General features: G+C 35.0%; 3 protein-coding genes across 4 annotated transcripts; 2 read left to right on the forward strand and 1 right to left on the reverse strand.

The window, feature by feature from the left end:
* Positions 1-435: 435 nt before the first annotated feature.
* On the forward strand, positions 436-2,559 carry LOC139506491 (uncharacterized). The gene has a single exon (XM_071295480.1). It carries the CDS (start codon positions 436-438, stop codon positions 2,557-2,559), a length of 2,124 nt encoding a protein of 707 aa, XP_071151581.1.
* Positions 2,560-2,899: 340 nt separating this feature from the next.
* Positions 2,900-3,970, forward strand: LOC139506506 (uncharacterized). Its single transcript, XM_071295481.1, has one exon. It carries the CDS (start codon positions 2,900-2,902, stop codon positions 3,968-3,970), a length of 1,071 nt encoding a protein of 356 aa, XP_071151582.1.
* A 1,341-nt stretch (positions 3,971-5,311) lies between these two features.
* On the reverse strand, positions 5,312-21,453 carry LOC139522300 (uncharacterized). Of its 2 annotated transcripts, XM_071315847.1 has the most exons (5): positions 21,147-21,449; positions 16,780-16,923; positions 8,248-8,402; positions 6,057-6,211; positions 5,312-5,483 (listed from the first exon to the last, which is right to left on the reverse strand). In XM_071315847.1, the coding sequence occupies exons 1-5, from the start codon at positions 21,332-21,334 to the stop codon at positions 5,343-5,345; spliced, it is 783 nt and encodes a 260-aa protein (XP_071171948.1). In that variant the 5' UTR covers positions 21,335-21,449; the 3' UTR covers positions 5,312-5,342. The 2 variants fall into 2 exon arrangements, with proteins under 2 accessions (XP_071171948.1, XP_071171953.1); XM_071315852.1 differs by lacking the exon at positions 6,057-6,211 and having other exon boundaries at positions 21,147-21,453.
* Between the last annotated feature and the right edge of the window lie 1,294 nt (positions 21,454-22,747).

Raw genomic sequence — 22,747 nt, forward strand, 5'->3', positions numbered from 1 at the left:
GTACCACAAACTTCCCAAATTAAATTTACCAACGTTCGGCGGGAATATGTTAGAATGGCAACCCTTTTGGGATTCGTTTAGTGCTGCCGTACACGATAACCTGTCTTTAAGCGATGTACAGAAATTTAATTATTTGAAATCTCAACTGTTCGGAGAAGCCACCCAATGCATAGCAGGTCTACAAATAACTAACACAAATTACGGACAAGCATTACATGTACTGAAACAAAGATTCGGTCAACCACACAAGATAGTACAAACATACATGCAGAGTTTAATCAGCCTTCCTAGTCCAACGTCAAATATTACACATTTGAAAAAATTCTACGACAGCATGGAAAACTACATCCGTGGCCTTGAAAGTATAGGGGAGTATCACGAGTCGTTCGGAAGCCCATAATATTAAATAAACTACCTGGGAATATACGAGAAAACATGGTACGTGCCCACGGAGGCGACCACTGGAACTTGCCGTCGTTACGGCAAGCTATTCAACATGAGATAACGATTAAGGAAGCAGGTCAGTCGGTAAACGGGGATGATATAGAGCCAAATTACACACCCACATCAGCATTCTTTACGGGTACAAATCGCAAATACGCAAATCAGAAAGGGAAAAGAGACATAACCAAGAAGCCGTGCATCTTTTGTCAAGGAGTTCACGCCCCATTAGCTTGTAAAAATGTCATGGAAATTGAAGATCGAAAACGAATTGTTAAGGAAAAACAGGCATGTTTCAATTGCTTAGGAAATCACAGAGTTGCCGATTGCAAATCCTATAAAACATGTAAAAACTGTAATAAACGCCACCATACTAGCATTTGTTCAAAGAATGAAACACACTTGTATACCAAGTCTAAAGATAGTAGTACATCTAATCTAGATACCGAAGCCGCAGTCGCAAGCATGCATTCATCCACATCATCGGTTAGATCGCAGGTATTGTTGAAAACCGCGATAGCACCTATCACGTATGACAAGACACATTTTAACACCGCCAATATACTATTCGACGAAGGAGCCCAGCGAAGCTTTATCACTCAAGAGATGGCCGATTTATTGAACCTGATACCACATAGGAAAGAAGCGATAACGATATCCGGTTTCGGTGAATCCAACAAGAAGGTTAGAAATTTACAAATTGCTACTATCTATATAAAAGGTCTAACGAATACGCTTATCCCTATTGAAGTTCTTATAGTACCACAGATTGCTTATCCGATACATACATACGCAAGGAACCAGTCGAGTTTTACGCATTTAAATGGATTGAAGTTAGCCCACCCAGCTTTACAGGACGAGGATTTTGAGATATCAGTCTTAGTTGGCGCCTATTATTATTGGGATATAGTTGGAGACAGAGTAATTAGAGGTTCCGGACCAACCGCTGTACAGTCCAAAGTTGGATACTTGCTATCAGGACCTATACAATTGAACACTAACAGTAATAATCAATCAACGTCATCGATTATGAATATTTTGACCCCACACAGACTAGAAGAATGTGAAATACATAAATTTTGGGAAATCGAATCCATAGGAACAGAAAATGATAGTGAAGTAAAAGCGAAAACGGACTTACAAGAAATGACCACTTACCAAGAAAATAACATTCATTTGAAAGACAATAGGTACATCGCCAAGTTCCCATGGAAACAGGAACATCCGGAGTTGCCTAGCAACGAGATGATCGCCAGAAAGAGAACATACAACGTGATAAACCGACTAGCTAAAGAACCAGAGATGCTTAAGATATACGGTAACATTATCAACGACCAAGAAAATCGAGGTTTCATAGAGAAGGTTGAAACCCCGGATGAAACTACTAATCGAGTACATTATATTCCGCACCACCCAGTGAAAAAAGATTCATCGACTACACCGATACGTATAGTATATGATTGCAGTTGTCGTCAAGATTCAGAATCACCCAGCTTAAATGATTGCCTTTCTTCTACACCGCCGCAGCTTAATAAGCTAACAGATATACTTACAAGATTCCGCTACGGGAAATACGCATTAACAACTGGTATTGAGAAAGCATTCCTCCAGATTGGACTAGACGAAGAAGATCGTGATTCTACCCGATTTTTCTGGCTTAGAGATCCAAGCAACCCCAAGAGTCAACTTGAGACTTACAGATTCAAGGTAATTTTATTCGGAGCGACATGTTCGCCATTTATTCTTAACGCTACATTATTGAAACATTTATCAACGGTTAAAAGTGCTACTGCTAAAATACTCAAGCGTGATTTGTATGTAGACAACGTACTTACAAGTGTTAATACTGAAGAAGCCGCCTTAAATTTCTTTGAAGAATCTAGAGAACTCATGACAAATGCAGGATTTAATTTGAGAACATGGAAGTCAAATAGCAGTCAACTTAGCAACGAAGCTACAATGGCAAACGTACTCGATAAGGACAGCGAGACGAAAATTCTTGGAATGCGTTGGGATGCGAAGTCAGACATATTGACTTTTGCGAAATTAACTGAAGATCGTATAGATATTGACAATTCACAAGCGACAAAGAGAGAAGTATTGCGTAAATCATCGTAAATTTACGACCCACTCGGAATTCTTGGACCAGTGACTGTAAGAGCTAAGCTACTGATACAAACATTATGGAAATAGGGATACGATTGGGACCAGGTGTTACCTAGCAACATAATCAAATCATGGTGTGGAATTTTAGATGACATCCGAGATGTAACTGTTAATACGAAAATCGCACGACATTATTTTAACGATCTAAATGAGAACGAAAGCAACGAGAAAATAACATTACATGTCTTTGTTGATGCCAGCCAACGCGCTTATGGAGCTAGTGCCTACTTATGTAAAGGAAACCCTTCTTCTCTAGTGATTGCAAAAAAGCAGGATCGCTCCGCTCGCAAAAATGACATTACCAAAGCTAGAATTGATGGCTGCAGTAATAGGAGCTCGAATGGCTAAAAACCTCACGAAAACCCTAAAACCACAACGCACAGTACTATGGAGTGACAGTCAGATCGTTCTGCACTGGATTTCGTCTTTAAAATCATTTGGAAGATTTGTTCAGAATCGTGTGCTAGAAATTAAAGAAACGACACAAAACTACGACTGGAAATATGTACCAACAGAATCAAATCCATCCGACCTTCAAACTCGAGGAATATCATCAACGCAATTCAAGGAGTCGACTTTGTGGATGCAAGGACCGTCATGGATATCGGATGAGAACAGTTGGCCTACATGGACCCCACAAGTTAAACAAGAGACTCTTTTGTTAACGACAACAGATGACAGCGAAAAGATGAAACCGTGTGTATTAAATGGAATTTCGAAAATAATCGATCTATCAAGATTCTCGTCATTGAAGAAGTTACTACGAGTTACATGCTACGTGTTTAAATTTGTGAATATATGTAAAAGTAAGCGACCGTATAACTTGAGGAAATATGCTAGACACGGAAAAGATATAACGAAAGATGAAATCGACCGCGCAACTCGTACATGGATTACAGATATTCAAAATGAAAAATTCAGTAGTGAAAAGGAGAAACTCGCAAACCCGTCACATGACAAGAATCCACCGTTAGTAAGACAATTGCGCTTGTTCATAGATACAGATAGTGTCATTCGATGCGCCGGGCGCATACACAATTCACAGTTAGACGACTCCATGAAGTTTCCAGTGTTACTTCCGAAGAAAAATCAATTTACGGACTTAATTATATTGAACGCTCACCTGCAGATGTTACATTCAGGAGCTGGACAGACAATAACGCAAATCCGCCAATCATATTGGATACCTTCCATTAGACAGTGCGTAAACCACATCGTACAAAAATGTGTAAAGTGCCGAAAAGTGACAGGAAAAGCGTTTCCACAGCAAATTTCACCTCCGCTTCCGAAAGATAGAGTCACCGATACGATTCCGTTTACGACAACTGGTGTTGATTTCGCTGGAACACTCTTCGTTAAGTAAAATGGACTTATGAAGAAATCGTATATTTGTCTATTCACATGTGCGTGTATTCGTGCCGTACACCTAGAACTAGTTACGGATATGACAATCGAGTCATTCAAATTAGCGTTTAGACGATTCGTTAGTAGGAAAGGAATTCCCAGTACTGTGTATTCCGACAATGCACCAACCTTTGTTTCCGCTTCACATGATATTCCGAAGGAAATGAACATTCAGATTAATTTATTCCGAAAGCAGCACCGTGGTATGGTGGATGGTGGGAGAGACTAGTTGGAATTACGAAAACGACATTGAAAAAAGTGCTCGGGAAATCTCAAGTAAATTCTGACGTATTACGAACAACTTTGATAGAAATTGAACGTGTAATCAACGATCGTCCGATTACATATGTGTCGTCCGACATCCGAGATCCGATCCATTAACGCCGTCACATCTACTGCAGGGAAGAAGATTATCACAAGAGAACAATTCTTATTCAGAGGACAATAATTTAAATTTAGATTTCACAGAAGCAAACAAACGTTTTAATCATAAAGTAACTTTGATTGAACACTTTGCAAAACGATGGAGAATGGAATACCTCACCGGATTAAGATAATTTTATCGCGTCGCCGGAGACCAAAGCGCACATGTGAAAATCGGTTCCGTCGTACAAATCATGGACAATTCACCAAGAATGATGTGGAAACTAGCAGTTATAGAAGATTTGATCACCGGGAATGATGGAGTAGTGAGAGCAGTCAAACTTCGGACATCAAATGGACTGATTAGCACGAGACCAATTGTGAAACTGGTGCCATTGGAAATATGAACTTTATATGTTTTTTCAATACCCTTTTTATGAAAAATACATGAACAGTAATTGCATTTTGCGGCCCCCAGAATGTTGTGAATTAGTTATAGTTTCAGTTTAGTACTTTATACTCTTTTATTTGCTTAACATTTTACTGCCATTTACGTAACAATAGGCCCGCAACGTCGTCACTTGACGACGTCTCTTTGTATATCTTAGACTCTAGTAAAGCATACGAAACATTGAAGACGCTTTTGTGTTTACTCGCCTTTATTATTGATACGTCCAAAACAGCATGAAATTATGAGGTCGTTTCGACTATAATCATATTTCTTTTTGTTTTTGGTGACCTTTTGCTATAGAATTCACACTTTGGATGTTGAACACCGATATTTTGAGCGTTATTGGATCATATGCATTATAGTGAGTGCAATACACTAAGAGATTTATCAAAATTAATCCAGGGAAAAGTGTATCATGATGACACACTTCAAATAACATAACAAATATGGTCTAATGATCAGACGATTTCAATAAAAACAAACATGCTACGAGGATGTTCTTTAATAATAAAAAAAATCAACAAGCAAGTTTCCAGTTTGTATTGTCATGCTTGATTATGGTATTCATGTCATGAGGTCGTTTTGACGATGAACATATCTCATCTTGCTTTTGGTGACCCTCTGCGATAGAACTTACACTGTGGATGTTAAAAACCGGCTAAAAACAAATAAATTGAATATATGAAAGACAAACGGTTCCTAATGACAATTTGATAAATGATACAATAATTATTTACGATTTATTATGTTATGAGATTTGTTGTCTTATTGACTTTTACCCCACATCTTTTATTGTGTATACTACTTACAATAATCTTGCTATGAAGGTTTTCGTTGGTACGAAGTCAAGGTCGTTAAATTTTTATCGAAAAGGAAAGTATGACAATTGAAGTCCCTATTCAAATATATTTTGTAAAATGTCAGGCAATTTCTGTGGTATTTCATTTTTACACATTCTATACAGATCTAAACATGGTAAAAGGAAGCTTCATTACGAACTTAATAAAAACCGATATAATCTTTTCAAGGAAAAGTAAAATGACAAGTCAAGTGAAAGAATGCATTAAAGAAAAGATTTTTTTTATATAATTTTTTTTACTTTTTAAAGCTATGCATATCGATGATATACTTCAAACGGTTTTATTATATTGTGCATTTTCCGTTATTGGTTTGAGATGTAAAGCTATCAATCTTAACGAGCAATTATACATGTATTATATTTTCCACACACCTTTCTAGCATCAAAAAAAGGTTTGTACTTATGACACTCGAGGCTAAAATCCACACAGGACAAGTTGATTATTGCGAAGTCAAAGTCGCCTACCAGGTCACTAAGTTGTTTTCTATCATCTGACAGCCCTATGGCTAACCCGTTTTCATGTGCCACTGCAAATTTATTTTCAAAAGTCTTAAGAAATAGAATTTATAAGAAGGAATACATATATATAACACAAGATTAAACTTCTTCCTGGACAGGGAATCCTGTTCAAATGTAATGACTTCTTCTTTATCAAACTGGGGCTCGGTGGCCGAATGGTTACTACTGTAATCACTATCCAGTCAACACTGAGGTAGTGAGTTCGAACCCCGCTCGTTATTGCAAACCACGAAGACAACAAAAAGACAAACAAGGCAACCAAACACGACATATAAAACTAAAAGAATAAGCAACACGAACCAAAATTTGCTCGTGTTCTCATGTGTTCCGAAGGATAAGGTCACCCTGCTGTTTTAGAGGTATCCGTCTGTTTCTCATGGTAAATACACGTTATGTGAAAAGTCTCACAAAGTGATGTCACAATCGAAGATGAGAACAACATTGCAACCATTTCAATTGAAAAACAACCACTGTCTTTCATGATACAGGCATATAACAATAGTCCTAAACCCGTAGAACTCCAGAGCGAATAAGACTTGTCACTCTATCAGAAACCGCAGGTTCAACAGCAAGAAATGTGAAAGCCCTTCCTCTTCATAAAATAAGTTGTTATCGAAACTAAGGTACAGTTTCCTGAGTCTAATTCTTCCTGACACTTGACCTTATTGTCCAATTCTACTTCCAAAACGGATCGAATGCTTTCAAACGTTTCGTAATGCGTTGCGTTATGAACGTTTTGTTTCTAGTGTAAACTACAAAGATTACGAAAATCGGTATCCCTCGTTGTGTACGTAGTTTATAAAGATAGTAAGACATTGATATAAAGATTGCACATTTGTAACACCTTCGTTCATGTGATATCAACAGTTCATATATATTTTATGAAATTTAATGTATGAGTCAACGTTGGGTTATGGTGGGGGAAATTCTGAAGTGTAAAGAACGTATAGAATTTAGTTGACTAGTATATTGTAACGTAATTACAAAATTGACAAGGATAAATGTCAACGTATATGCATTTATCAGATGTTGTACATCTAATAAAAGTTCTTTTTTCCAGTCTGTATCACCTACCCTGTATCGCATACCCCGTATCGCATACCTGGCATGACGTCACAATTCGAATGACGTCAACGTTTGACCTATGACGTTCAGTTGCTGTATCCTGGCATAGGAAAAAAATGAGTTCCCCCCTAAAAAAAAGTGTCCTATCATTTCAACTAAAATCGATATTTTTTCGTAAAATTATTACCCAGTAACTTTACGAGCGATTTATATATATAAAAACACAATAAGATGAACTTTTATTGTTTATTTGGTCATAATTTTCGTGAAGTTTGTTTTCATTACATGATGGATTAATCACAAATGCAAATTTTCACAGTTAAAATTTTGGTTAGAATATATGAAGTTATGCAAATTTTTTTAAGAAATATTGGTCTTGCTGTTCACCTCTTCAGCAAAGTAAAATGATCATGAATGATATCATCGCCAAATACACAATAAAACTTTTAACATTTTTACATCTTATAATTATTTGATAAATGTTAATTTTAGTTGAAATAATAGGACAGTATCGTTAGTGGATGCATTTTAATACATGGTCTTTTACATATATTGAGAATGTAATAAGATTATAGGGGGCATTACGATGTAGATATTAAGCAAATAAGGATGTCTATAAAAAAAAGTCAGCTGGAAAAATACAAGAAAATCATAATAGAATAACAATTGAGAATGGTAATGGGGAATGTGTCAAAGAGACAACAACCATAGAGCAGGCAACAGCTGATGTCCACCAATGAGTCTTTGCTAGCTTATAGTTTCAGACGATTTAAGACAAAAAATGGATATTCCATTAATCTGATTCTATTAAAATATATGATAAACAGAATAATACATGGCAAAATCCGTATCGCATGCTGTATCACCACTCGATCAATATCAGCTCTCGGGACCTTCGGCCCTCGGGACTGACATTGGTTTCTCGTGGTGATACAGCATGCGATACGGATTTTGCCATGTATTATTCTATATGTTTTACCGTTCGCTAAATATCTGTTATAGTCCAATTGATTTTCTGGTGTCAAATGAAGTCCTGCTGCGTTCCCTTCCCATCCAAATAAATTATCCGGATCTATACCATCACAATGGCGGGAAATTGCAAGTTCTATTCGAGCCCTCATTATACGTCTAACTCTGTAAACAAACAGAAAGATAGTACAAGTTATCTACGATCACATCAGTAGATATTGATATTTTAACCCCATTGAGTACCCTAGCACACCAGGAGACGTCTTTTTAAAAATAAAATAAATTTTTATTGTACTTTGTTAATTTGCCATATTTTTACGGGGCGTCTTGTCCAGATACAGTCAAACTAGAAGAAAATAATTTTTGCGTTTATAGTCGCGAGGTTGACGTCAAAAATGTAATGACGTCAATATGTGTTAGTTTGCATAACTACTAGTAGATCATTACTGATTGATATTTTAGTCCTCAGAATGAGTTTTGTGTATTTATTATCACTCGGAGATCTTTGTGTCTTGTGATTTTGTTAGTATGTTGGAACTTTGTATAGATCTGATGAATAAAACACTTTTCAACTGATTTTTTTATTTATTGTTATGTTATACTGCTACGACACATTAGGGGCAAAAGATACCAGAGAAATAGTCAAACTCATAAATCGAAAAATAACTGACAACGCCATGGCTAAAAATTAAAAAGACAAACAGAAAAATAAAAGTACAAACGAAACAACATAGAAAACCAAAGACTGAGCAACACGAACCCCACTAGGGGTGATTTCATGTGCTCCGTAAGGAAAGCAGATCCAGCTCCACATGTGGCACCCGTCGTGTTGCTCATGTTAAAACAAACGCAGTAAATAGTTTAATTCGGTAGGTCACATTCATGACAAGGGAAGGGGATTGTAGTTACGACGTAAGCAACATATCTGATATCAATCGTGAAACAGTTATTCCGTAACGGTCAACCAACTTGTGATGGCGTCCGTAAAATTTACGAAGGGATGATTTTAACTTCACCATTTGGAACTCTTGCTTTAACAGCTTCCTTGTGAGCAGCAACCCTCTATCACGGAAATCATGAAAGGAAATACAAGCGTGGGAATTGTGAGATATATAATCCGTATGCAAGCGCCGCTGGAATGTTCTTACATAGAAATGGAAAGTTCACAATTGGGAAGCTGAAATCATCTCGTTTGTAAAGTTTTGTTTTCAACAATGTTCCCGTTCGAAGTCAGGAGCTTCTATTTCAGTGGTTCTCGTTTGTTAACGTTAATCATATCTGTCTTTCGTTTATTGTTTATTCTCATTTAAATTGGTTTGGTCCCCGAGCGTATCACCAGCCCAGTAGTCAGCACTTCGGTGTTGACATGAATATCAATTACAGGGTCAATTATATAAATTTCCTGTTACAAAACCTAACATTTTTCAAAAAACTATGCTCTTCAAATTTGTACTTGTTCGGCTTTACAACTATTTTGATCTGAGCGTCACTGATGAGACTTATGTAGACGAAACGCGCGTCTGGCGTTTTAAATTATAATCCTGGTACCTTTGATAACTATTTACACCACTTGGTCGATGCCACTGCTGGTGGACGTTTCGTCCCCGAGGGTATCACCAACCCAGTAGTCAGCACTTAGGTGTTGACATGAATATCAATTACATGGTCAATTATATAAATTTCCTGTTACAAAACCTAAAAATTTTCGAAAAACTAAGGATTTTCTTATCTCAGGAAAAGATTACCTTAGCCGTATTTGGCACAACGTTTTGGAATTTTGGACCCTCAATGCTCTTCAAGTTTGTACTTGTTTGGCTTTACAACTATTTTTATCTGAGCGTCACTGATGAGACTTATGTAGACGAAACGCGCGTCTGGCGTACTAAATTATAATTCTGGTACCTTTGATAACTATTTAACCTTTTTCATGTTGAAGGCCATACGGGGACTTAAATTTGTTAACTTCAACATCATGTTCTCTCTGGTGGAGAGTTGTCCCAGGCAAAACAATTTGCGCTGATTACAGTTTTGAAAAGGTATCAAAAAGCAAAATAAAAAAAATACTGAACTCCTAGGAAAATGAAATTGGAAAGTCCCTAATCACATGTGAAAATCAAATGACAAAACACATAAAAAACGAATGGATAACAACTGTCATATTCTTGACTTGGTACAGGCATTTTCAAATGTAGAAAATGGTGGATTAAACCTGGTTTTATAGCGCTAAACCTCTCACTTTGTGCGACAGTCTCATCAAATTCCGTAATATTTACAACGATGCGTGAACTAAACAGACATAATAAATAAAAGTTAAAATATGGGTACAGCAGTCATCACCGTGTTACAATATCAAAAGAAACAATTTTACAAAAGAGCACAAAAGCTTCCCTTAAATTAACAAATTCATTACTTCACTATCTAGCAAATACCTGTCGAATAGTGTGTTCTCCGACAACGATGACATGTTTTCCTCTATCAAACTTGATTGGCTCGATCGATATATTACCAGACAACTTTACATGTGAAAAAAAAACCAAAAAAAAAAAAACAATTTATTCATTGGGGACTTTTTTTAATTCATTGCTTCTCTATATAAATGCGCCACTCTATATTTTTCTGATGGTACTAACTGCTCCCTTAAATGGAATTAACTTTCACCACATTTAACTGAATATTTCTGTTTACCGTTTACATAGTACATGTATACGTAACATGTACTATAATTATCCTATCAACTTTAGATTAAACTGAATACTGTCTATTCAGAATTAAGAAAAGTCCACAATAAATAAATTGTTCAGTTATAGAATATTTTTCGAATGTAAAGATGTCTGATAATATATCGATCTAGCAAATAGAGAAAAACCTGTCATTGTTGTCGGAGAACACACTTTTCGTCAGGCATTTGCTAGATAAATAAGTTGGAGATGCACAGTTAAATTGAGTCGTGCTAAGCTTTTGTATTATTTACATGAAGCTAATATTCTGAAAGACAGATTTTGAAAATAGCATACAAACGATGGAGGGCAGTCAGTTATTTAGTTGGTGTATATAAGTAAAACTAAATAAATCCATACAATTGGCGAAATTTGATGATTTTTTATATTACCTTTTAATTCTTAATTGGACTGGCGCAAATGTATCATTGGTGCAAATGAGTTAATTTTTGACGCAAAAAGATATCGCCTGTTATCTAAGACCCCGTTTTTTAAGATCGATTCAGATAAAGATCGATTCAATTTCGTTGCCAGGGTTGAGTTCAATATCGTAGCAGCTACGTAGTGCTACGTAGATTTTGACTATTGAACTTCTAGTATAGACTTAGTCACTACATAGATATTGATAGCAGCTACGTAGCCGCTACGTAGCTGCTACGATATTGAACTCAACCATTGTACACGCAAGATCGATTGAGATTGATCTTATTTAATCCAGTGCGCTTACACTACAACATTAAAAGAACCGGTCTGACCTTTATTTTCATAAATTTAACATTCACCTGACAAAAGATCGATCGCGATTGATCTAAGCGTTTACACCAAAAAAAGATCGATTCAAATAAGATCGATTTTTTAAAACCATCTCTAGAGGTAGACTTTTTAAGTCCGATTGAAGATCGATATTACCCGTTTACACTGGACCAAAGATCATCTTAAAAAGATCGATCTGAGTAAAGATCGATTTTTTTTCCAGTGTAAACGGGGGTCTTATGTCCCCATATCAAATCGTCTCACTTGTATATGTACATAATAAATCATTCCAGAATCAAAAGTTGACGCATGGCTTATCGTAACCAAGAAACACACAAAACTGTACAAACTGAAAATGACGTAAATGAGGTCAAGGTAAGACGAACCCTGTCATAAAAGTATGTTCGATTTGAAATCATGCCATACACAACATTAAGTATCATGTTATATATTAGAATTCAGAAATCCACAGGACCAATACATTGTATTTTTTTTTTTTGGATTCGCTTAACAACGAAAATGTTGTCAATGACAATTGAAATATTTCAATAGAAAGTTATGCAAAGGATTTGTAAACCAAGTAGGAAGTTTATGACTCTCTGAAAATAAATAAAGGCAACAGTAGTATACCACTGTTCGAAAATCATAAATCGATTGAGAAAAAAACGAAACAAATCCGGGTTACAAACTAACACTTAGGGAAACACATCAAATATAAGAAGAAACCTACGACACAACAGAAACACAACATTAAAATGTAACACACACAAAAATTATATTTAACAATAGCCATTTGCCTGACTTAGTACATAAAATTGAGAATGGAAATGGGGAATGTGTCAAAGAGACAACAACCCGACCAAATAAAAAACAACAGCAGAGGGTCACCAACAGGTCTTCAATGTAGCGAGAAATTCCCGCACCCGGAGGCGTCCTTCAGCTGGCCCCTAAACAAATATATACTAGTCCAGTGATAATGAACGCCATACTAATTTCCAAATTGTACACAAGAAACTAAAATTAAAATAATACAAGACTAACAAAGGCCAGAGGCTCCTGACTTGGGACAGGCGCAAAAATGCGGCGGGGTTAAACATGTTTGTGAGATCTCAACCCTCCCCCTATACCTCTAACCAATGTAGTAAAGTAAACGCATAACAATACGCACATTAAAATTCAGTTCAAGAGAAATCCGAGTCTGATGTCAGAAGATGTAACCAAAGAAAATAAACAAAATGACAATAATACATAAATAACAACAAACTACTAGCAGTTAACTGACATGCCAGCTCCAGACTTCAATTAAACTGACTGAAAGATTATGATTTCATCATATGAACATCAGGCACAATCCTTCCCGTTAGGGGTTTAGTATCATACCATCATAACATATATGAGAAGAACATAACCCGTGTCATGCCAACAACTGTTTTTAGAATAAATGTGTTTAGTTCCGATGCAAAGACCTTATCAGTGACTCAATATTAACGCCAAAATATGTAATCTTTAATGACTTGACAACAGTATCGTAATTATATCCCTTCTTAATAAGTCTATTCAAAGGTTTTGTAAGTTTCTGAGGTGAATACTGACACCTTTGTGCTTTATAAAGAATATTACCATAAAAAATTGGATGTGAAATACCTGAACGTATTAGAAGTCTGCATGTTGAGCTATATTTACGAATGATGTCTTTATACCGATGATAAAATTTAGTAAATGTTTTGACTAGTTTGTGATATCGAAAACCCTGGTGTAATAATTTTTCAGTAATACATAAATTTCTCTCGTTAAAATCGAAAATATTGTTACATACACGAGCGAATCGTACAAGTTGAGATATATAAACACCGTAAGATGGTGACAAGGGAACGTCACCATCTAAAAACGGATAATTAACGATAGGAAATGAAAAATCGTCCCTTTTATCATAAATTTTAGTATTCAGCTTTCCATTAGTGATATAGATATCAAGATCGAGAAAAGGGCAGTGGTCATTGTTAGTATTAGCTTTATTTAAAGTAAGTTCAACAGGATAAATTTTCATTAATATACATACTGAAGTCGTCATTATTGAGAGCCAAAATATCATCCAAATATCTAAAAGTATTATTAAATTTGTTTATCAGATGTTGTTTCGATGGGTCTTTGCTTATTTTTGTCATAAATTGTAACTCATAACAATACAAAAACAGGTCCGCAATAAGTGGTGCACAGTTAGTCCCCATTGGAATTCCGATAATCTGACGATATACGGAATCTCCAAAGCGAACAAAAATGTTATCTAGTAAAAATTCAAGGGCATATATAGTATCAAAGCATGTCCAATTAACATAGTTTTTTTGTTTATTGCTACTAAAAAATGACCTAAAAGAGTTTGAACATATATATTCACATTCTGATTTTTTGAATGCCCATTTAATTAGGTGTGTGAATTATTTCTTAATGAGAATGTGAGGCAATGTGGTATACAGGGTAGAAAAATCAAAACTTTGAACAGATTCAAAATCACCAATATAAGCATGCAATTTATCAAGTACTTCCAACGAGTTCTTGACACTCCAAAAGTAATTTATTCCACTATTTTCGAAGGCCTTATTTGAACAATTTATTATCAGGTTTTTAATTGTACCAAGTGTGCTGGTAAGAAGAATAGACAATTTAGTAGTTGAACAATGGCTTGAAGACGAAATAAATCTATATTTGTAAGGGGTTTTGTGTAGCTTCGGAAGCCAATACATAGTTGGGACTTTCATTGTATTTGGCTCTGCTTGTAAAGCGGTGGCTAAAAGTTTATGTTTGTTACAGATTTCGTTTTCTAAAAATGGAGTCAGTTGGAATGTTGGTGAATTGGTGATTTCCTTTTTCAGAACCTCAATGTAAAATTTACGTCAAACAATAATAATATTATTAGCAGCTTTATCTGCCGGGACAAAAACAAATTCCTTGGCTAGTTCTTTTAGTTTATGTTTGATGCGAGAAATAGGTTTATTGTGGTTATTGTTTATAGTAAAATGTTCTTTAAAATGTTGAATACGTATATCAACTATCTTCATTACTTAATTAAAAAAAAGAGTCCAAAGATTTTTTGTCAGCTTTTTCCCGTTTTATCCATTTCATACAGTAAGTATGGAGTGAGTCGTGGATGATATTACGACACTCATTCCAATTAATAATTGACGGGGGACGATATTTAGGTCCTTTACTGAGGAATGATTTTAACTCTTGGTCTTGAACGATGTTAAGATCTCCTGTTATAACATGGGAAATGGGTCCATACATATATTCGGAATTACTGCAATTACATGAAGTAGGTGTATTTTCACTGATACTAACATTTTTACACAATTGACTATAATTAAACACAAATTTCCGGGTAGATTTCTTGTAAATATAACAAATAAGAGGTAGCTCAGTATTGTCAAAATATCCAGGAATTTGTTCTTTAACAGAATGGTCGTTAAATATACCGGCAATATTTACAAAATCAAAGCCTTTATTGACATACTTAATTTTAATGAAATGTTTTTTATGATCTTCAGGGCGATCAATTTTGGGAAATAATTTAGAATAACAATATGCCATAATAATTTGAACAATTTCATACTTAGGACTGCTATATGAAATTGTGTTGCAATCCTCCAAAATTTTATTTAACTTATTAACCGGTAACGAACAGAGTTTTGTTAACAGATAATGTCTGCCGTTGTTTTTTTAAATAGAAATTAGGTCCGAAATATTGGTATGATTGGCCCGAAATTTTCTTTGATTGCGATTTGTTCTACGACCGTGAGAACGTTTTTTACGAACAGTTTTAGAAACTATATCCAAAATGTTAACGGAATTGGTTCTAGATATATTACCAATTCCCATGATATTATCATTTAGACCGAGAGGGTAAACTGTCTGTAATTTTTTAATCCAATTTAATTCAATTATTTTCCGTGATCGTACAAACTTTGAATGCGATTCACCAGGCTGCTTATTTACAACTTCTAAAGGTTGAACTGCTAAATATTTAAAAGGATGGTTGTGCTTCTTAAGGTGTTGGTAAATGATACTTTTGAATTTATTGGGTCTTTTAAAACGATACAGATGTTCTTGAGTGCGTTTAGATAAATATCGTCCAGTTTCTCCTACGTACTGAATACCACACCCCGGTTTGTTTCATGTGAGTAGATAAATAATACTGTTTGTTTTTCAAGTTATATCAGTTTCAAAATTTAAAGAAAATGTGCGACCATTACACATGGACCTTACCGTATTGTTGGTGGAAAGACGGGGACATGTAAGTCATTTTTTGGCATGACACTTATCGATAGAAGGGTAACCACGATTGTTATTGTTAAAATGGTAGTATTTTTAGATAACCGATTTTGAAGATTGAGACGTGTGGATACCTACCCTTTGAACAAGTTTAGTATTTAGTAATTTTCCATTTCTAAGCTTCATAATTATTTTGTTAGTGAATTATATAATAAAGGAGCAAAGATTGGCGTCCAGAATATGAACCAGCATACAATAATTGAAGTTATATAAAATGGATAAATTTGTTCGGCTAACAATGTCAAACGCTATCAGTATTAAATAGTAGAATAGGGCTGAATATTGAAATACTACTTTTTGATAAATATTCCTAAAGTTATGAATTAGAGCAGTTCTCGCTCGGACACACACTCCAAAGTCTAGTATATTATAAGAGCATAAACCTGAAGCACGGGGAGGCACTCTACTGCCTCCACACGGCACTAGAGACCAAAATGGTGGGTTGTAACTGGTTCTGTGGCTAGCCAAACCTCGCACTTATTTGGCAATGTTAAATAAAACACTATATGACACATTACATGACAAGAATACAGTACAAATAAACACAAGAACAGAGAATTACACATACAATCAATACAATATAGTACATTTCGACAACGAAACAACACAAACACAAATGTGAACATGCAACACACATAAAGTAATATACAATTAGTTAACAACGCCACCGTCGCAACAATGACTGCAACCCATATGTCGCATTCCACATGTTCGTAAAAAGAGATACAATGATAATATATACTCACTTAATATTCATGATGTCAACCCATGTCTCGCGTGGGTAGTCTTTAACATGATGTCCAAGTCCATCGTCTGGGAACTGGCCTGCATCGTTTCTCCAATCTTCTTTCGTACCAGCAGAAAAGTAACATATCACCTTCTTCCCTTCCCTGATTTTGGAGAACAAACATCCATGACATGAATTAATATGAAAGTTGTAAACGGTTTAAATAGAGTTGCAAACGCAGTCCATAACTGATTGTCTGGGGTAGAGGATATTCATAACGACATCTCAATTTATAAATTGCATCTGATGATGTATGTTTACAACACATAATTAGAATACTACTTAATGTGCAGCAGCCATAAGATTTATGGTTCTAAATCTATAATCTACTCAGTAATGATAAATCAATAAAGAACAAATGCCGAAAATATTTTAAATAAACATATGAAGCGCGTAAGGACATATAAGGAGATTTACAGTATGATATGACATTTTGATGAGACCATCAATATGATATACATACGGAGATCATCAGTATTACAGAACAGAGAAAATCAGGAAAATGACATACATGAGGATATCACCAAAATGACATACATGAGAAGATCATCAATTTGACATACATGAGGAGATTATCCGTTTGATATACCGATGAAAATCATCAATTTGGCATACATGAGGAGATCACTAATACGACATACATATGAAGGTCATCAATTTGGCATACATGAAGAGATCACTAATACGACATACATATGAAGGTCATCAATTTGGCATACATGAAGAGAGTATTAGTTTGATATACCGATGAAGATCATCAATTTGACATGCATGAGTGACAAACCTGTTGATATCAGGAATATGACAAACCTGGTAATATCACGAATAACATGCCCGTGTGAGATCATAAGACTAGCTAAGTGTGATTAACATGAATAGGTCATCAATGTGGTATACCTTAGGAAATCATCAGAATGACATACCTGTGATCACTAGTACTAGACATTTGCGGAAACTAGGTATATACCTAGGATTACACTTTAGACTGACGATTACAGGTGACAAAAACAAGGGGTCATCTAAAAAAAAAAAAAAAAAAAAAAAAAAAACCAGATACTAGATAGCAAAAATTTTTTTTTGTTTATGTTAGCAAGCTTTTCTGAAAATATACTCATTCAGCGCAAATGTATGGTGACAAAATATTTGCATCGCTGTCTTAGATGTAGCAACAAAGTCCTCAGAACTTTGTTTTTTTTTAAATTCTCCTAGGGTGTGTTCAACTTCTATGCTACATCTATAGTGTGTAATAAATCTATTTAATCTTCTACACTTCCTGTAAATATTCTTATGTTTCCAAATAATCTGGTGTCTTCTATAATGAAAATACCACGTTATAAATTTCATGCGTCCGAGGCGCTTTTCTTGATTTACCTTCATCAGGAATGCTCAAAGCCGAATATTTGATAGAGCGAAAGGACTAAAAACGTTGAAGGTATCAATCTATACCAGCAGTAGCAATACACTTTCCCAAGAAACAGAGTACTTTAATGTTATTGCTAGTATACGAAAAACAGCAATGATATTGTTCAGAGGATACCCTACAAACTGTGCCTTTGAAAATCTTAGGTAAAAACTAGAGGCAACTTCAAGTGACATGTACCATGACGATAACACTTTTTGCAGAGCAGTACATTTGAAATAGTAATGTTGATCTTTTTTTTTCTTTTAAACGATTACAATCTTTTATCCGCAACAGTTCCCAGTTCCCTTGCCGACTTAAATAGATTTTGATTTTTTTTCATAATTTTTTCTCGCTAGCTTACTTTTGCATTTTAATTCCTATCAATCCATTGAAAATATTTGCGTATGAATTTTGTGCTGAAATAAACACCGTCGCAGTGGAAGATTCTTATGTATGGGGACATATGTTGGACCCACTTTTTTATCCTGGGTTGGAACCCCCTTTTAAAAATGGCTGGATCAACCCTTGCCTCGGAGGCTCGTCAATGCACTTTATACTACAATTTCATAAAATAGTACTAGTCTCGAAACAGGGGTTAAAGCTTGTATTTCGAGCATACCAGTCCAACTTATGTTTATGGGGGATAATTATTGACACCGCGGATGTAAAACGTCCATACTTAGATAAAAAATAGCAAATTTTAACTATTTTTTACACCTATTCTTATATTTCAACCGAGTACATATATGACGAATAGTCTAAATTAAATTATCGACATAAAGAAGTTCTTTGATAACTGGTTTTTTTTTCGAATAATTGATTTTTTTTTCTTCTTTTGAAACAAAAAACGCAGGCCAAAGTGTTTGTCCTAATCAGGAAAAAATAAAAGATATAAAAAATATACCGAACAGCGAAATTCTATTGAGAATAAATAGCTAACAAAACACCCGTCCGCTGTATCCCATTATTCTCTTTACAGCCGATTTCAATGAGTATGTAGCTAAAGGTAATATCTTTGGTTAGCTTGCCTGCTAGCTGAACCATGAAGTCATTGTTAGGTTAGGTAAACTACCCTCCTTTTAGAGTCGGCTAGTCCGACGGATAACCAATATATCTGTCTGTAGGACTAGGCTACTTCGAGAGGAGAGGAGAATACCTTACCTTACAATGACTTCACGGTTTAGCTAACAAGCAAGATAACCAAGATATAACCTTTAGCTACATACTCATTGAAGTCGGCTGTAAAATAAAAGGGATATTGTATGTCTTGGCATAAATATGCCAAAATACTCCATGGTTGATAACACCTTTCCTATTAAACACAAAGTCTTGCTGATTATTTTTTTCAGCAATAGTTGTTCCTATCTAGTGTAAACAATATTTATTTAGAAACAGATAGATACATGTAAATGCGAACATAAATACAATACAATGGATTGGACAACAAGTGACAAGTCACTTCCTTTTAAGGAAATTAACATATAATGCAGATAGTATTTTTTAATATTGGGTGACATGTTGTTGGGCCAACAAGAATAATTATGTGAATCTCTTAGTTTTCAATATATAGTCTTGGACAATAAGAAAGTTGTTTTTATTGTCTATATCGGTAATGTTTGGATCACCATAAAGTAACATATCTATGTTAAGTGTACTAACTAGGTTAACAAAAAGGGCTTTACGAATTCGATGATAATTGGGACAGTTTAGAAGGAAGTGTTCTGAGGTTTTTATCTGTTTACATTTACAAAATGGGTCCGATTCAAATTCTTCTGATACAAGTGATCTCTAAAACCACTGCTCTCGGTACGGATTCGGGCATGATATATCTGGCCTAGTCTACTGCCTGCATAATAATAATTCTACTCCGTTTATGACAAACCTTTGTTTTCTGTTCGACAAGTAATATTTAAGCCACAGGAGAAGGTCACCAACAATCCCATCATTTGCAACTTATAGAGCAATTCATTATGCCACACACGGTCGAAGGCTTTACTTATATCGAAAAATATGAACCTGATATCTTTGCCTTCGTCTAAGGCTTTGCTAAGAACGTTACAAATGTATAAAAGCTGATTTCTGGTCGAATCGTTAGGCATGAAACCAGACTGGTGTTCGGTAATCAAAACTCGTATGAAGATAAATACGTACTTATATACACAACGCTCGAAAACTTTACTCATCACCGATAGAAGAGATATTGGACGATAATTACTAAGTATGCTTTTATCGTCATTCTTGAAACAAGGAATTACCTTTGTTAGCTTCCATGCGGACGGGAACAATTTTGTTCTAAGACTTAAAATAATAGTGTGTAGTGGTTTTGCTATAATATCGGCAACCGGCTTGAGAATACGACCGCTTATAGCATCAGGCCCCGAAGCCTTGTTGCCATTTAAAATTTGAAGAATGTCTTTAACTTCGTACGTTTCGAAAACGATAGTTTTTAATCGTCTATCTGGAGGGATGTCGTCCATAGGCAGTTTGTTGCTATCGTCGATATTGGACTGCGACGCAAAATGGTCATTGAATGCCTCGGTCTTTTGTGTATCGTAATAGTTCCTATATAGCTACTGAAATAACAATTGCATTATTTTTCTTATGTCTCGTGTAATCATAACTTCAACATGTTTAACCTGGAAAACACCATATACAAATATACAATAATTAATGTTTACACTTAACTGCAAATATATATTTAAAAAATCATTGTTCAACTATAAAAAAAAAATCATAAGAGTTACATTGTTTTGGATCGACGGTTTATAATTACACTTTGAGACAGCCCAACATTTAAATGTCACTTGTAAGTGTAATCGTAATCCTAATCATAGGTGTATGACAGTTTCCGCAAATGTCTACTATGAAACATATGAGGAGATCATATTTATGACGTACATGTGGATATTATCAATAGAAAATACCTGTGGAGATTTTCAATAATTCTTTTATCCACATCCTCCAAATCAACAACAAACATATTTCCATAGATGGTAGTGTCGATGTGAAGTTCGCCGATCACATAGTTCCAAGCCATGTGCGGATGTGGGTGCCACCACGATGCATGTCCAATTGAAATACAAAAAGTAAAAACGACCAAAGTTGTTGACATTTCTAAGTAAGGATTGATCTGTTAAGTATCTTGTTCGATGTTCTTATCAGTCGTGACCTCTATATAGAGATTTCAGAATAAATGTATCGTTATGTGATTTAAAATATCGTTTGTGTGTCTAAGTAAGATGTTTAAATGATAAACACGTATTACAGGCGGTCTGTATCTATGACGAATTTATATATAATAAGCTATCAAACATAAAGGTCATTTGTTACAACGTTATATGTGTAACGTTTTTATATGTTATGCTAGTGGGTTCTATTATCATTGAATAAGATTTCTTTTCTCATTTACCATTATAAAGTAAAGATCCCTCTCAGTATTATAATGAAGAATTTCCGACGAAAACATAATATATGATAAGAAGTTACAAATTTCAAAATAAATACTCTGATTCAGCCGAAAAGGTATCTGAAACTGACATCAAGAAACCTGATTTCCATTGACCACAGTCATATTTGTTACATTTTAAGGGCTAATTTTGAATTCATATGGACATACAATGTTCTCCTCTTCTTGGCAACTTGTTTGTTTATTCTGATTTTCAACATCAGATTTGGAGAAAAATAAAAAACGCTGTATACGTTTTAACTTAATCCAGATTATCATATTAACCTTGAAGATTGATTTATATACTTGACTTCTCTATTACAAATGAGGGGACTAGGTGGCTGAGTGGTGTAAGTAGTTGAAGTACTTTTTCACTAGCCTTTCAACACTGAATTTGTGTTGTGAGTTCAACTCATGAACGAGACAGGGACTCTCGACTTCAATCTTCATTGACTAGAGTTGTCAGTTTATCTTTCGAAGGTATGTGGTTCTCTCCGCCGTCCTCCTCCAATCATTCAGGATTCTATTTCACCAAAATGATCGCCTCATACGCCAGTCAATTTCACAATCGTATAAAAGGAAGCGATTGTAGGGATGACGCGCTGCCATTCAGCCCTAGAAAACCGATAAATTTATCCAGATAGCACCATTACGATCCTTGTATGCCAGTTGTATTTAAAAGACAAATGTATCTACTAGCTATTGAGCATCATTTTATGTATTTTCTGCATTCAGTCAACATAAAACTATTGTTTGATCAGTTTTCGAAAGTGCAAAAACACTAAAAAAAAATACCAATTTAATTTTGCGTGGCAGACGAAAAGTTTTCAGAGGTTGAAGACTAATAAACACACACAAAATATCATTTTTTTTTAGTTATGCATTTCCAGTCCGTCGTCAATTACTTTTAGTACAAAACTGGTTTTCGTACACACCTACTGTGATTTAATGACTCATTAGAAAGGTATGTCACTTGACCCATACATTTTTTACAAATGTGAATTTGTAGTGTTCTTAAATAAACAGCCGTAACATATAAAAATATTAGAATCTGAAGCGAGATAATGTATCAATTATATT

The sequence above is a fragment of the Mytilus edulis genome, chromosome 1 (genome assembly GCF_963676685.1).
Source record: "Mytilus edulis chromosome 1, xbMytEdul2.2, whole genome shotgun sequence".
In the NCBI taxonomy this organism is placed as follows: Eukaryota; Metazoa; Mollusca; class Bivalvia; order Mytilida; family Mytilidae; genus Mytilus; species Mytilus edulis.